This window comes from Gossypium hirsutum, chromosome A05 (assembly GCF_007990345.1).
Source record: "Gossypium hirsutum isolate 1008001.06 chromosome A05, Gossypium_hirsutum_v2.1, whole genome shotgun sequence".
Taxonomy (NCBI): domain Eukaryota; kingdom Viridiplantae; phylum Streptophyta; class Magnoliopsida; order Malvales; family Malvaceae; genus Gossypium; species Gossypium hirsutum.
The window spans coordinates 9,516,428-9,532,675 of NC_053428.1; the positions used below are offsets into that span (position 1 = coordinate 9,516,428).

Sequence of the window (16,248 nt, forward strand, 5' to 3'; positions counted from 1 at the left end):
CACAACAGTTCCATTTCCATCTTCCATGTACGAGAAGATCCTATTCAACTTAACCATGTTCTTTGCATTAACTGCTGTGGGTCTAAAGCTCACATAAGATGAACAAGGAGGACTGGATTGCATAAAAAGACAACCAGTTACCATTCAACACTAATCTGTCAACTATGTACCCATTACAGGACAAAAAACACTCAGATTCGTACAAAACATGACAATGGTTGAAACTGATAAAAAGTTCAAAGAAAGAGTGAAAATGGAAGGGGAGGAATGAAGAGGAAAAAAAACCCAGAGATAATACATATAAACTTATTTATGAGACAGTAATATTCTATGTAAATCAGTTGCAAGATTATGGGACTTTTTGTTTTTATTGAAAGCCCATATGAAGACCTGATAAAACTTGCCAACTTCTAACAACTACAAGCATGAAGAAAAATACAACCACCAAGTAAAAAAAAAACACATAAGGTTTTTAGCTAATGCATGTGTCGGCAGGCCTTAGTGGGGTTTACTACTTGTGACCTGACCTTTGTCACTCAAAACCAGATTGAAACATCCTGCTTTGGCATGGTATCTACCCCAACAGCTTGTAGATCTTCCTTGTAATCAAAAGAAGCCAGATCGAATGGAGAACCAAACATCAACTGGAAGTTGTTGTTATTGTGGTTGGCCTCAAACGGAGAATTCAAACCCTTAAAACGGTCAAATTGACCTTCCCCTTGCATAAACATCTGATGATTACGAGGCATGCTGGACTCCTCGAAGAAATTCCCCTCCATCGTGACTCCTTGATGACCGTTGAAGAATTCATCTTGTTGAGGTTGGCTTTTCGACTGGAGGAGATTTTGACCTTCAGTACCTGGATTGTTACCGGGATTCATGTTTTTGTTGCCTTGAATGTTGTTATCATATATTGACATGAGCTCACTGATCATTTTCTGCCCATCTTCTGGAACTCCGAGTCCTGATAGTTCATAGGGTGTTGGAGCAGATGTAATAGATGGTGCAGCTGGCTTGGATGGTGCAAAAGGTTGAGGGAAAATGACTGGTTTCACTTCATTCACGTTAAAATTTGAACCGCCAAACTGCGCAGAAGAGTTTCTGAAAGGACAAGTTAATTGATGATTTTCCCTGGCAGTCCTGTCATGAAAACCCAGGCGAAGTTCACTATAAGGGCACTGGAGGAACTCACAAGTGTAGATCTTGTGTTCCATCATGTTTAAATCATCGGATGGCTTCCTCTTTCGCATGAAATCCAAATTATTGACAACTCCCTTAATAGGATACGATTGTTGTTGGACAGCCCTCATTGTATCCATGCTGAAATTAGATGTATTGAGATGCCCGGGTTTGAGCTCTTGTACATCAAAGTTTGGCTCATCTTCAGCCCCTTCAACATCATACTCATTGCAGTCATTTATAACAAAAGACCCACTTCCTCCACCTGAGGACAAAGGTGGGCAGGAATCAGGGTAAAGCTCTCGTGCTAAGGCCTCCTCCTGGTTAATGATAGCAAGCCAAGTTGCACTCTCCTTTGCTGTCATCTTGTCCTGCAAGCACTTAGACTGCCTTACAAGCTTGCGAATCTTGGCAATATCAGGAGACATATGCTTGATTACTGCCGTAAGAACACCCACTTTCCAAGCCTTCTTCAAGTCATGAGGTTTCTTATAAGGAGGAGGACCTTGATCTTTGGGCAATCCCAGTTGTGGCCACCATTCCTCGTTGCCAGTAGGCCACCATGGTGGGGGAACACCTTTCTCCAAAGGAAACCGCCTCTGAGGGGGATCACAATGTTGCATCAGTGCAGACAAAAGAGAACCAAGAGTTGTATCTTGGAGTTCTTGTAAGGTGTGTGGCGTTGGCCCGATGTTGTTACAGCCATCATTCTTGCCAGGAATCGAATTATCAGCCTGGTACTTTGCAATAGCAGCAGGACCATTACGATCAAACCGGACTTTATCCTTCCACCATTCTCGGAGATTGTCAGATGCTCCAGTTACCGGCTTTCCCTTTTCCGGAATAATCCCGTAAACAAAACCTTGAGCCTTGCAAACTTCCATCATCTTCAACATGTACTTCAATATTCCATCCTGTGCCCTCGACATCTTCTTTCTCCTCGCCTGCTCTTGGGACTGACGCTGTTTTGCGATATCAATCCCCTCCTTGCCCTTATGCTGCTCTTTAAGCCGTTTGAGACGCATTTTGTCCCTCCACAACCTCCTCTCAAGTTCATCAACATCAACCTCTTCATCAGTATAATCATCCTCGACAGTGGCCTCTGCTTCAATCTGTGAGACTGCAACATCTTTTTCCCCAAGCGGAGCACTGAAGAAATCCATATCCCCACACATAGTCATCTCATCGAACATCATCATTATTCCAAGATCTGATCGGATTCCAAGATAAGTCTAAAACTTGGGGGAATCTCAGTATCAGCAACACCACCTTTCCTTCTAGAAATAACCCAATAACTAAGGCTTAAGTTAACCTGCATATAAAAACAAATTGGTTAACAAAAACCATGCTAGGACTGCAAATTTTCCCGGACAAAAAAGCAGCATTTAAAAGCTGAACTGATACAGACAGTCTAAACATAAATTCACTGACGAAAATGGCTGACAATTCAGATCAGCCAAAACCACAAAAGCATAAACAAAGATGCTCAGTTCCTAAAACCTATGTAATACATAGATTATTTTTAGTAGTCCACAACCTAAATTTCTGTAGAAAATAAGAAAATTAAACAGAACAAACTAGCCTACAAATAATATCAGCTGGTCAGGTGCATCCTTTGCGGTTATCATGACATAGAAGAGACAAAAATACAAAATCTGATTCATAAATCTTAAATTAAGGGACAATCAGATAAAAGTCAGATCTCCAATAAGAAGGAAGAAAACATCTTAAAATGAAGAAGTAACTGAAAAGATAGAACCCAACTCAAATTCATTGGATCTGATACAACCAGTTCCTCAATTTTATTAATCAATAATAATAACAAACACTGTCATAGAAAGCAGAAAATCCCAAAGAGACATGCAGAACTTCAATTTGTTCAATCAATAAGAACATAATTTTAAAAAGTGGCAGAACCCGAAAAACCAGACAATCAAAACCTTTGGTTTAAAAATTAAAGCTCAACTTTACCGACAAACAATGAAAACCCCAATCAGGGAAAAAAACACAACCAAAAAAATCAAACAACTCTATGAATCAATAATGAGCCCAAAATAGAAATCAAGACTTCAAGTTTAAAAATCAACAATAAAGAAAAGCCCGTATCAGAAAAGTAGTAGAAAACTTCATAGAAGGTACTAAGATCAAGTAAGACAAATAGAGACCCACTCAAAACCAAGTCCAAATAGACTTACCAGGAAGGAAAAAAAACACACACACCCAGATTTTGGCTTATTCCCCAAAGCTCAAAGAAGTTAATTTTGAAACTGAGGAAAAAAAAAGAAGAGAAGAAATGGATGGATAGAGAGGGGAAGAATGGGGAAGAAAGAAAAGGAATGTTTATCCCTTGGAGTTCTGCAAGATGTAACTTTTTAGTACCCCAAAAGAGAGAATTATTGAAGAGAGGGGAAGAAGTGAAGGGCGAGAGTTGGGGGGGGGTGGCTGCCTGTCTCCCTGTTAGGTGATTGTGAAAGCATAGATAGATGAAAAGAGAGAGAGAGAAAGTGGGATGAACTGTTGGGGATGTGTAAAAGCAAAAAAAAAATTCAATAAAAAAGGGCGTAATAAAACCAAGGTATGGGGAAGTGAGACTTTGGATTAAATAGTAAAGGAAAATGGAAAGTAGAGGGAAAAAAAGAGAGGGAAATAAATGAAGTTCAGGTCAGGTTAATCCCATCTGATTCTTGGGATAGACGGTTTTTTTTTTTCCTTTTTCTTCCCTTAAATTTAATAATAAATTTCCGTGTGAATTAATTAATTAAGATAATTTGAGAGGCTGGCTGACCGTGTTTCTTTCAGCAATTATAGGAAATTCATTCATGAGTGTTTTAATATACGTTTTATAATTATTATGTAATAATATTTTTATGAATTTACTACTTTTTAGATTTTATTAAAATTAATATTATATTAAATTTCTGGTACATGAAAATTTTATTACATTTATAAAACTAATATTAATTAATATTCATAAAGATCTTTAAAAATAATAATATCTTTTTCAAATGCATTACAAAATATTTTATATCTGATTACAGCATATCAACAAAATGAAAATTTTATATAACAAATATAGTTATAAAAATTGATAATAATAAAAAAGACAAATGAGGCTTTTACTAAAATGATAAAATCAAGTTATTGAATATCATAGTATTTTAAATTCAAATATTATCATATATATGTATTTTTAGATTTTATATGAAAATTTCAAAAACAAAAATATCATCACAATAATATTTGTTACTTTATACAAAGTTGAAACTCGATTAATAGGTGACACTAACTCAATTAAGCACTTAAAAAATAGTATAGATAATAGTTTTGAGATTATTTATCAAATATATCATGGATAAATCAAAAACTATATAAATTTTGATTCAATGTGTAAATCAATACATGAAGTTTGGTTTAGTCCAATTATAGACATGAAACTTTAATTGCATAATTGTGGTTTAAATGTATATATAAAACTTTTATTTTGATTCATCTATATATATTAAAATAAATAAAACATCAATTTATATTAATATTAGATAGGTGTAACTATTTTTTCAAAAACATGTAAGCTTAAAATTAAAGATTATGTATTCACATTTGATTAATTTATATGATTTTAAAATTTATCCTAAAAAAAATAAAATATGAATGAAATATTATTTAATGTCAGTTGTATGGAATTTGCATTTAATCTCATGTAATATACCACAGTAGCACATTTGTATAATTATTAAATAGAGAATATTTCTTTTAATATTTTAAGTAAAAAAAGTTTACTGAAAAAAAAAGCCGACATATTTAAAAACAAAAATATACATAAAGAAGATTTTGGTGGTACTAAAAAAATAAATAAATAAATACAACTTTAGTTTTAATATTGCCTAAAAAAAAGTCGAAATTTTGAAATTTTTAACATTATGAATTAGATTAGATTTTAAACTTGACCACATGTGAATTATACAAAGGTTTTAGTAGTTGATTATATTGTAATTATAATTGTGAACAAAACTGTAACTTAAAAAAGGAGTAATAAATAGAAAAGAAAAAAAACTTGCCCATTATTCTCTCCACTTTAGGAGGAAGAGGGAATATTATATAAATTTTAAAAGTAATAAACAGTTGTATGGAAGAAAGTAAGAAACATTAGTTTTTGTTTGTACTCAAACTTAAAATAAAATAATAGTAAAGAGAATAAAATGATTGGACTACAAACAACTTAACACATATTTTAATCAACACTGTCATTTTATTTCATCGCTTGTATAAAAAAACTAATAGTCTTGTGGACTAGTATTTCGACACGTAAACCATATGCGATGCCTTTTAATCTATTATTTTTCATGCGCAAAACCAAGCCCAAGATGAATGCTAAGCCGATAAGATCCATTAACTAATCAATTAGACAAACAGAATTTCGATGCTTTCTTATTATTATTTTAGTATCGTTTCGGACCTACTTTTCGGGTTGGGTAATTTTTTTTTTTTTTGGATTAAATTGTTAAAACATTCAGCTTCAAGCACATTTAAAATTAAGTTTTCATATTTTCAATTTGATTTAAATTTTAATTTTAGTCATTGGTATAAAAAATTCTTCTTATGATATTTTAAAATTAAAAAAAATATCATTTAATAGTGATATTACAAAAATTAATATTTTAATTATTTAAATTTAATAGATAATTTTAATGGTGTTAACATTTCTTAAAAAATACGCTAATATTTTAATTAAAATAAAATGTTTAGAATAATTAATGACAATATAAAAAATTATGCACGAAATTACGTCAAAAATTGAAGCACAGAGATTAAATTTTAAATTTTGGGTATAATATAATAATCAAAACTAAAATTTGACCATTATTATATAATCCAAGCAAGGAGGTATCAAATTTAGGAATTTAATCCCTATAATTTTTAGTTTTAAAAATTCAATTCCATTTGTTAACACCATTAAAATTATTCAATTAAACTGGCTAGTCTGACATGTTGAATTAAAAAAAGTCGCTTTGCAATCATGTAAAATCATGTAATGAAAAATGACATTGCAATGAACTTCAATTTAATAAATAATTTTAATTTCTTAAAAAATACATTATTATTTTAATCAAAATAAAATATTTAAACCAATTAATGATGTTATAAAAGTTGAGTCCCAAATTATGTAAAAAGTTAAAATATAAAGATTAAATCTTAAATTCCAACCTAAAATAAGTACCACAAGTGAAAATAAACCATGAATATATAAATTAAAAACTGGAAATGGCAATGAAAGAAAAAACCAAATGACTCAACAGGTGTCACAATAAGGAATAGGGTACAATTAGGTTAATTATTAATTATTTTTACGTTAAGTTGTAGAGTAAATATTTAAATATTAAAATATATTTCAAGTCTTTGATGTATTTTTGAAATTTAGTATTTGTGTTAATATTTTTAGAAATTTAGTCTTTTTTTTATTTTTAAATTTAAATTTTAAAATTTAATTATTAACACTATTAATTTTTTTATTAAATTCGTTAATGTAATGTTTTGAAATTTAAAAAAAATAATACTCACTTAATAGTCATATAATAAAAAAATTATGTTATAATGGACTTGAATTTAACAAATGATTTAAATAATATTAATAACTCTTAAAAGTTAAATAAGCATTTTACTCAGACTAAAGTATTTGAAGTAATTAATGACATTGTAATAAAATTGAGGTACCAAATTATATCAAAAAGTTGAAGTATAAATATTGAATCTTAAATTTGAATTTAACACAAGGATCAAAATAGAAATTTGATCATTATTATATAAATTAAAATTTAAGTATAGCATAAGGACTAAAAATTAAAATTTTATCATTTCTTATAAAATGCAAAAAGAAAAAATGATAAAGCCTTCCATGTGTCAGCATGAGGAAGGTCAACCTTCCTTTTATATGTTATTAGTATGGTTGATGCTTTACTTTAGGTTAGTTATTTATTTAGCTATTATCTTATCATGTCAAAAAAGAAAAGGAAAACATTAGGTCGACGTCAGTGAAATATAGGGATCAAAACTGAAATATAATCATAAAAAATTAGAGGTATTAGAATTAAAATTTAGCTATTATCTTCTTTATGTAAAAAAAAGAAAGAAAGAAATTTGAGTGAAATATAAGGATCAAACTAAAATTTAACCATAAAAAAATTGTAGGATTAAAATTGAAATTTAACCATTATCTTATCAAAGAAAAAAGAAACATTGGAAATGTGTCATTTGGGAAGGCCTAAGGCTATGGATTTGAGTGAAATATAACCAGTATTATCTGATTTAAAAAGAATATTGGACATGTGTTGTGTAAACACTACAACAAAATTGACTATTAACGGCGTTTTTTTAGGCCTTTGGCGGCGCTTTTAAGTGTCGCAAAAAACGCCGTTTTTAAGCGCCGCAAAAAATGCCGCTATAGATGACGTCACTAAATTTTACGGCGGAAAAAATGCCGCTAAAGGTCATAAAATTTTAAAAAAAATAAAATATTATAAAAGTCATGAAAAATATAAAAAAAATTTAAAATTCATTATCAAAATATTGAGAAGAATAATGTCCATGATATAAATATAAAATGAAAGAATCAAATGAACAAGATCACCATGTAAAATGGAAGATATTTCTACAAACTAGTTATGATTCCTATACATGGTTAGAAATTTCACTGTAAACCAGAACCCTTTGGAGATGAATAGCTTTTCAATGTTTCTAGAACATCTATTGCTTTCGAACCAGTATTCTTTCAGCTATGGAATCTAATCTCGTCTCCATCCAGTTAATTATATCTTGTCCTATCTCTTCACGCTCTGGTTCAAAGAGCAGGTCGTGCAAGAAGCCCTCGTAATGCTTTATGTCTTTGACCTTGGAGGCTGCTTCGTTGTACAAATCCTGGGAAGTAAGAGGATCGGTGACTTTGCCTGCAGTTCCATGTAGAACAAAGAATGGGACTGTCACGAACTTGAAATTTCGCATTAAGTACGATGAAATGCACAATATCTCATGCCCTGTTCGGACCCTTATTGGATCAGAGTACTTGGCCAACATTGCGGCAGGGTCCCTTGAAACTGGGATGCCCCTCTTGTTAGCACCTTTAAACTGGAACTTGGGGACAACCAGAGAAAAAAGAGGTGCAAGAACCTGAACAAAGACACCATGTAAAAAAATTTGAACGGGGAAAATGATTTGATATATATCATACCTGTTTCAATCAGTATTGAAAACCCTAAACCACAACAAATCCCAGCAATAACTCTCTGGATTTATTTGCAGACATCTTTTGCTTTAAAGAATATTTTGGTAGACTTTTGGTATTTTAATAAAGATGAGCCAGGCATTTGCATAAAGGAGAGTGCCATTAAAGATTCTTATAAACCATTGATTGCTTATTGTTAAGTAACTTCTAACTTTTTAATCTTTTTCTTCAAGAAATAAACCTCTGAGAGATCAATACATCATGATTTAGCACAACTAAGAAACAAGAACAAGGAGCAAGTTACCGCAATAACGGGATGTGCTGGCTTAACATGTAAAGCTGGAGCTGTCATAACAATTCCCTCAGCATTTCTTCAATATAAGGATACGAAGTTGCCTGCGAATTTGGAACTTATTAATTTAAAAGTAACCAATACTTCAGGTACTTAAAATAATTGGTAGATGTTATACCTTTAAAACCACAGCACCACCAGTAGAATGACCAAAAAGGAACAAAGGCACACCTGGGTTTTCCGATTTTATTTTTTCCAAGAAAGCTCCCTTAAGAAAGAGAATAGACAAAGATTAGACTGCCAAGTTAAAGTTTTAGTCGTGTATAACCGACCAGTTGTCATGATGATCAGTAACCTTGGAATTGTTTACGATTTAAATGTTTAATTATTACAAGAGCATGTAAAAACCCGATCAAACATTTTAAAAAAGAACACCAGAATGGTTCAATCTCAAGGCACATCCTAGATACAGAAAAGACAAGGAGAACTTACAGTATCAAGCAACCACATCATCAAGTGAAGGAACATATCCATGTAATCCATCACTTCCACCATGACCTATATAGCAAGAGAATTTATGTTTGCGAACCTAAACAACACTCAGTAAATTATAAATGTTCTTCTTGATCCTTTAACGAAAAGATTACCAAACCAGTTATCATGTCGTAATGATGAATATAGATATCGATATTACCTGAATAATACAAGCTTGAACAAGTCAAAATCAAAGAACAACCAAACCAGATCAAGTGAATCAGGCAATGCAGATGAAGCATATTCATATATAAGCTATATGTTCAGCTGTAGGCAAGTCCAACTAACTTAGAATGAATGAATTATTAAAAATTTTATTAAAAAAGTATATATAAAAAAAAAGAGTTTAAATGAACAGTTTGAATCAACAGAAAAGAAAAGCTATGATAATTTTGAAGACTTTCATGCCTAGATAAATTAAGTTGAAAATTTATAATTTGAAGGCAAAGTATTTCAAAGATTACTAAAAAGCATATCCTGTAACAACAAATGCTTCATCCAAAACAGTAAATCAAAATAATAAAGCACCAAACTTGTATACTGCCCACCATTATAAGTCACTAAAAGCAAGAAAAACAAAATGACTTAATTCATGGAATTCACAAATGTTAACATCAGACATGAGTTTAAAACTTTGCCTTCGGAAGGATGTTCAAAACCAGAATCCACAATAGATCGAACAGCTCCGGTTTTAGCAGAAAGTCTCTGAATCCCAAACTGTGAATTCCAACATACCCCCTACACCACATAAAAAAGAAATGAAACAAATTAAAATCAAATTGCTTTACACTAAAACTAGCATAAACTGGTAATAAATTGCTAACCTTTTTTTCCACCATAAACTGGTCTATTACGATCCTTAATCAGCTAATAACTTAAACAAGATTAAGCTTCAGCAGCACTTTTGATTTTTTTAGAACTAACATCATATGATATAGACAACATCTTTTACCTATTCATGATTCCTAATCATGAAAGTATAACTCTCCTACAGATTTATTTAATGGGATTTTTTACTCTCGAGTAATTTGAAGTTGGGAATAAGAGTTGTTAATTTCTTGACTAGTACTTTCAAGCTCCAAACTGAGAAACAAGTTCTCTAATTTCTTACTGCAAATTCATGAGAAAAAGATTATCAACCACATAAATGCTACCTAGAATATCAAACACATTGAACAAGATGCCAATAAGCAAGGCTGACAATATTTGAATTGAAGAACTGGAGAAATTTGATAGCCAAGATAACAATGGACAAATATTTAACAATGGGTAAATAAAAATGGTATTTCCCTACATAAATACAAAGTCCTATTGCCTTTTGTACAATTCTCAGGGCTTTAACAATGGCATCTCTCAAATCAAATGGTTAATATTCTACATATCTCTTCAACAAAAAACAATAGAGTAGTAAAAACTAAAACTAACCCCAAAAGGTAAAAATAAGAAAAAGGAGAAAAAATGATACAAGAACATCAGAAAATGCACATCAGCAGCATAAATCCCTATTACATCAAATTCAGTCTTTTTTTTTCTTTTTCTCTTCAGAAATCAGAGGACTTAAAGCAATTTCAAGCCATAAATATCATCATACACAACATCGGTTTCGGCTTTGGTTTCATTCGAGTGCTAATTAACTAAAACATAAAATGGGAGAAGCAAAAATAGAAATAAATAATATTTTATTGTTATTGAGTTCTTTTTTCTTAATGCTAGGTAATAATAAAGCTAAAATTAGGGGGAAATGTCAAACCAAGGACGTGGAGGATCCATTGAAGACAAGTTCAGGATGTCACTAGGGTTGCCACTGTGAGCTATGCCAATAACACCACTGCTACGAACCTCTACATCATCTTTGTGAAGGGAATCAAGGGCCGCCTCAAACGATTGTTGTCGGCTTGCATTGAAAACATGGTGGGGGTTATTGGAATACTGTTGATCGATTTATCCCCACTGAAGGCATCGCCATTCGGTTCTTCTTCCCCACCCCCAACTCGCGAGTTGGCTCAGTGAACTTCGCAAAGTGTCCACTCAGTCGGTAAAGAACGAAACACCGAATTGACTCAATCGAAACAAAGAACCCAAGAAAACCAAAAGCAGAACGTTAAAAAAATAGAGAAGTAAGGAAACCCAATAGATAAAACTCCAATAAAAAAAAGGATCGAGACCGAGTTTGCACCAAGACTTTTGACTCATCTACAACTGAGTGGTGAGTAAACAAAGAAAAAGAAGAAGGTGAAATAAAGATGGCCAGAAAATGCTGATTTTAAAAAATATTTAGGGAAATGTTTGCTTGTAGGTGAAAAGGAAAATGAGAAATGGGAAATTTGGGGGGAAATTTTCAGAGTAGAAGGAAAAACAATTAAGGACAAATGAGAAGAAGAGGGAACAATAAGCGGGTATTCAAAAATTATTGGTCTTTTGCGACGTTTTCGTCAAAAACGCAACTATAGATCAACTTTTTGCGGCGTTTTTACTAAAACCGCCACTATTATTTAATTTTAATTTTTTTTATTTTTAACATATTTTTTTTCTATTTTTTTCTTTCAAAATTTTTGTGTTGAGTTTATATTTTTTGAATTTTTTTTTAAAATTTTGAATATTAAAATTTTTAACTGAAATATGGATTAAAATATTAAATATTAAATTTTAAGTTTTTAAGTTTTTTATTTTTTATTTTTAAATTTTAATTTTTTTTGAAGATTTTTATAATTTTTAAATTAACATATAAAATACAAAAGGAAACTTTAATAGATATAAAATGGAATCGATGAATTAAAAAAATACAAAATGACAAAGCAATACAAGTATTATTCTTTTAAGTATAAATACATTAATATATTTTTATATTGAATAAATATAAATATTTATGTATGCAATATAATTGTGTTAATAATTTACAATAACTGGATCAAATTAAAGTTCATGCATGTATACAATTGCACACTAAACCATTGTTTATGTATGCTTTTGGGATTTAATCCATTTTGATATATTTTTTTAAAAAAATCCAATATACACAAGTTAAGTAGTTCACCATATTTACCCGTAAACACTAATAATTAAACCCCAAATCCTAAACCATGAACCCTAAAACCTAGACCATGAACATATATATACATAATATCCATATGAAACTTATTTTTTAGATTTTAGAGTTTACAATTTAAGAGTTTATGATTTATGATTTATAGTTTAGGGTTTGAGATTCACGATCTATAATTTATGGGCTTAGAGGTTAGTTTTAAGGCTTGTGGTTTAAATGTTTGGCTTTAGGGGTTGTAGTTTTAAGGGTTTATGATTTGAGATTTAGGGTCTGTTGTTTGAAGAGTTATTGAGCATTGTTTATAGTTTTAGGGGTTTATGATTAGAGATTTAGGGTCTGGGGGTTAAAAGTGTAACGCCCCTTACCCGAGACTGTTGCCGGAGTCGAGCACAAGGCACTACTAAACTTATTTGAGCACTTAACCAAATTTAGATAATTTATATCATACTTTTCAGACAAGCTGTCCAACTGCGTCATAGTTGCTAAATAATTCATATCTCGAGTTATAAAACTCGAAACCCAAATCCGTAAATTTTCCCCGAATTTATACTCATATATCTACTTACCAATTTTTTTATAATTTTTGGTTGGTCCAATTAGTACAGTTTATTAGTTAAATCCTCCCCTATTTCAGGGTTTGGCTACTTTAACCCCTATGCACTACGAACCAAATTTCTCTCTATACAAAATTCAAATAACCATGCCGTTTGTTTCTCTTAAAAATAGACCCAATGAGGAATCCATATATATACAGTATGACTCATAATTATTTTTGTGCAATTTTTAATGATTTTTTTTAAATCAGAACAGGGGAACTCGAAGTCATTCAGACTCTGTCTCACCACAATTTAAATATCTCATAACATAAAATCCAATTGCATGCACCGTTTCCTCTATATGAAACTAGACTCATTAGGCTTTAATCTCATTTTTTTCCCAGCCCTTAACTCAATTTCCACAATTTATGGTGAATTTTCAAAGTCAAACTACTGTTACTTACCAAAAACTGTTTTAGTACAAATATTGTTAACTAGTTCATAACATCTTTACTTCAATTCATTCAAACTCTATACATGCCATATAAATCTTTAAACATAAAACAAAAATTACCAGAATTGATCTGAATAGTGTGCCCTGTTGTGTTGATCCGATCTACCCACTTCACTTCAAGTCAATCTACATAAAAATATTAAACACACACAAGTAATCTTATTGAAGCTTAGTAAGCTCATAGGCATATAAACACAAATCATATCAAATATCGTACACAATCATATATCTATTAGTTTAACTATTTCATCCTCCAAATCACGATTTCATTAATAACTCATTGGAATAATTTCCATATGGCTACTCACAATTTAACTCCCTTAGGCCCATTTCTCATTTACTTCATTGTCAAATTAGGGAACAATAAGGGAATTGAGTGCTTCATTATCACATTGCCATAGTAAACTATGGACTTTCACATTGTTACGCATCACACACCGAAGCCATAGCCTTGCCATGGTCTTACGCGGTTCACATATCATACCGAAGCCATATCCCAGACATGGTCTTATACGGAATCACATTATCACATTATACCGATGCCATAGCCCAGCTATGGTCTTATACGGAGTCACATTATCACATTGCACCGATGCCATAGCCCAGCTATGGTCTTAAACGGGCACACTTATCACATATTTTTCGTCAACTCATCAGGGTCATAGAATAGAAGCACTCAAATCCATTGTTCCTACTAATTTGTACTTTTAGTTACACATTATTCATTAGTTAATGCAAATTGATAGTATTCATCAACAATAAAATACTTTAACAATCATAATATTTTCATATCAAAACATTGAACTTTGCCATATGAACTTACCTGGACTAATTTGCAAAAGTCGTAAAAATTCAGGGACTATTCTTGAATTTTCTCCTTTCCACGATTCAGTTCGTTATATTGATCTATAATTATAAAATCATTCCTTCATTAGCATCCATTTCAATTCTATTTCACTTCACAATTTATGCTGTTCAAATTTTGAAATTGCACTTTTACCCCAAAATTTATAGTTTTCACAATTTAGTCCCTGCTCAATTCACCCATCAATTGAACTAATTTTTCTCAATTAACACTTTATTTTATCATTATAAACAATTTCAAACCTTTTATATTCTTAATTTCAACAGAAACCTTCAATTCACAACTTTTTCACAATTAGGTCCTAAATATCATTTCCTATCAAAATCACTTAATAAAACCACCTTAATATGAAATTAGAACTTAAATTTCATAATAATTCATCATAAAATTCCCTTATCCATCCAGGGTAACTTCCAATTTCACCCATAAAATCAAAAACTAATGAATTCTACAAGTGGACCTAATTGTAAAAGTCATAAAAACATAAAAATTATCAAGAAAAGCAAGAATTAAACTCACATGATGTAAAAATATGAAAACCAGCTTTCTCCAGACCATCTATGGCGTTTTGGCTGAGAAAATATGAAGAAATGTCTATATTTTTCAATTACATCATTATTTAACTATTAACTTTTATACTATTTCCAATTTTGCCCCTTGTTCACATTGTTTTCTTGCTTATTTCATACCCAAACCGTCCAGCTATTAACCTTTGGGTCTAATTGCTCTTTAAATCCATATTTTTAAATACTTAAACTATTTACTCACAATTTAACAAATTTTGCGCTATTTTCAATTTAGTTCTTTTTAATTAATTAGCCATCCAAACGTTAAAATTTTCTAACGAAACTTTAATACTAACTCAATGACACTCCATAAATATTTATAAAAATATTTATAGCTCGATTTTCAACTTTGAGGTCTCGATACCTCATTTTTGACCCGTTTGACCTAATAAATTCTTTTAATTCACTAATTTCACCATTTCACAAATTCTTCTAAATTCTTACTTGACTCATAAATATTAAATTACTATCTTGTTCAATCTTATTTGTCGAATTTAGTGATCTCAAATCACCATTTCCGACACCACTGAAAATTAGGCCGTTACAACTCTCCCCCCTTTAAAATTTCGTCCTCGAAATTTGTTACCTGAAAACAGATTTGGATACTGTGATCTCATTGACTCCTCTGTTTCCCAGGTTGCCTCCTCCAATCCATGTCGATGCCATAACACTTTTATTAACGGTACTCGTTTATTCCGTAATTCTTTAACTTCTCGAGCTAATATTTTCACTGGTTCCTCCGAATAAGTCATATCTGATTGTAGCTCCATCTCAGTATGATGAATCACATGTGAAGGGTCTGATCTATATCGTCTCAACATAGATACATGAAATACATTATGGATCTTCTCAAGTTCTGGAGGCAAGGCCAATCTATAAGCTACCGGACCGATCCTCTCAATGATTTTGTATGGTCCGATAAATCGTGGACTAAGCTTTCCTTTTCTACCAAACCGTAAAACTTTTTTCCACGGAGAAACTTTCAAGAACACACGATCACCCACATTGAACTCTATATCTCTTCTTTTCAAATCTGCATACGACTTTTGACGATCGGAAGCAGCTTTCAAACTTTCCCGAATAATCTGAACTTTCTCTTCAGTTTCCCGAATTAAATCCACTCCGACTAATTTTGATTCACTTAATTCTGACCAATACAACGGGGTTCTGCACTTCCTTCCATACAGAGCTTCAAACGGTGCCATTTTGATACTAGCTTAATAACTGTTATTATAAGCAAATTCAGCTAAAGGTAAGTACCTTTCCCAGCTGCCACTAAACTCGAGTATACAACACCTTAACATATCTTCCAAAATCTGAATCACTCGCTCTGATTGTCCATCTGTCTGAGGGTGAAAAGCTGTACTAAATTTTAACTTAGTACCTAAAGCTTCCTGTAGTTTATTCCAAAATCTCGAAGTAAACCTCGGATCTCGATTAGAAATAATTGATGTCGGCACCCCATGTAATCTCACAATTTCTGACACATATAATTCCGCTAACTTA

General features: G+C 31.6%; 1 protein-coding gene and 1 pseudogene across 1 annotated transcript; both read right to left on the reverse strand.

Annotated features, from left to right (window-relative positions):
- Window positions 1–268: 268 nt before the first annotated feature.
- Window positions 269–3,902, reverse strand: LOC107959050 (protein ETHYLENE INSENSITIVE 3). The gene is made up of 2 exons (XM_016895009.2): window positions 3,375–3,902; window positions 269–2,491 (listed from the first exon to the last, which is right to left on the reverse strand). The coding sequence occupies exon 2, from the start codon at window positions 2,376–2,378 to the stop codon at window positions 537–539; it is 1,842 nt and encodes a 613-aa protein (XP_016750498.2). The 5' UTR covers window positions 2,379–2,491; window positions 3,375–3,902; the 3' UTR covers window positions 269–536.
- Window positions 3,903–7,709: 3,807 nt separating this feature from the next.
- LOC107959049 (caffeoylshikimate esterase-like) lies at window positions 7,710–11,618 on the reverse strand (annotated as a pseudogene).
- Window positions 11,619–16,248: the final 4,630 nt, after the last annotated feature.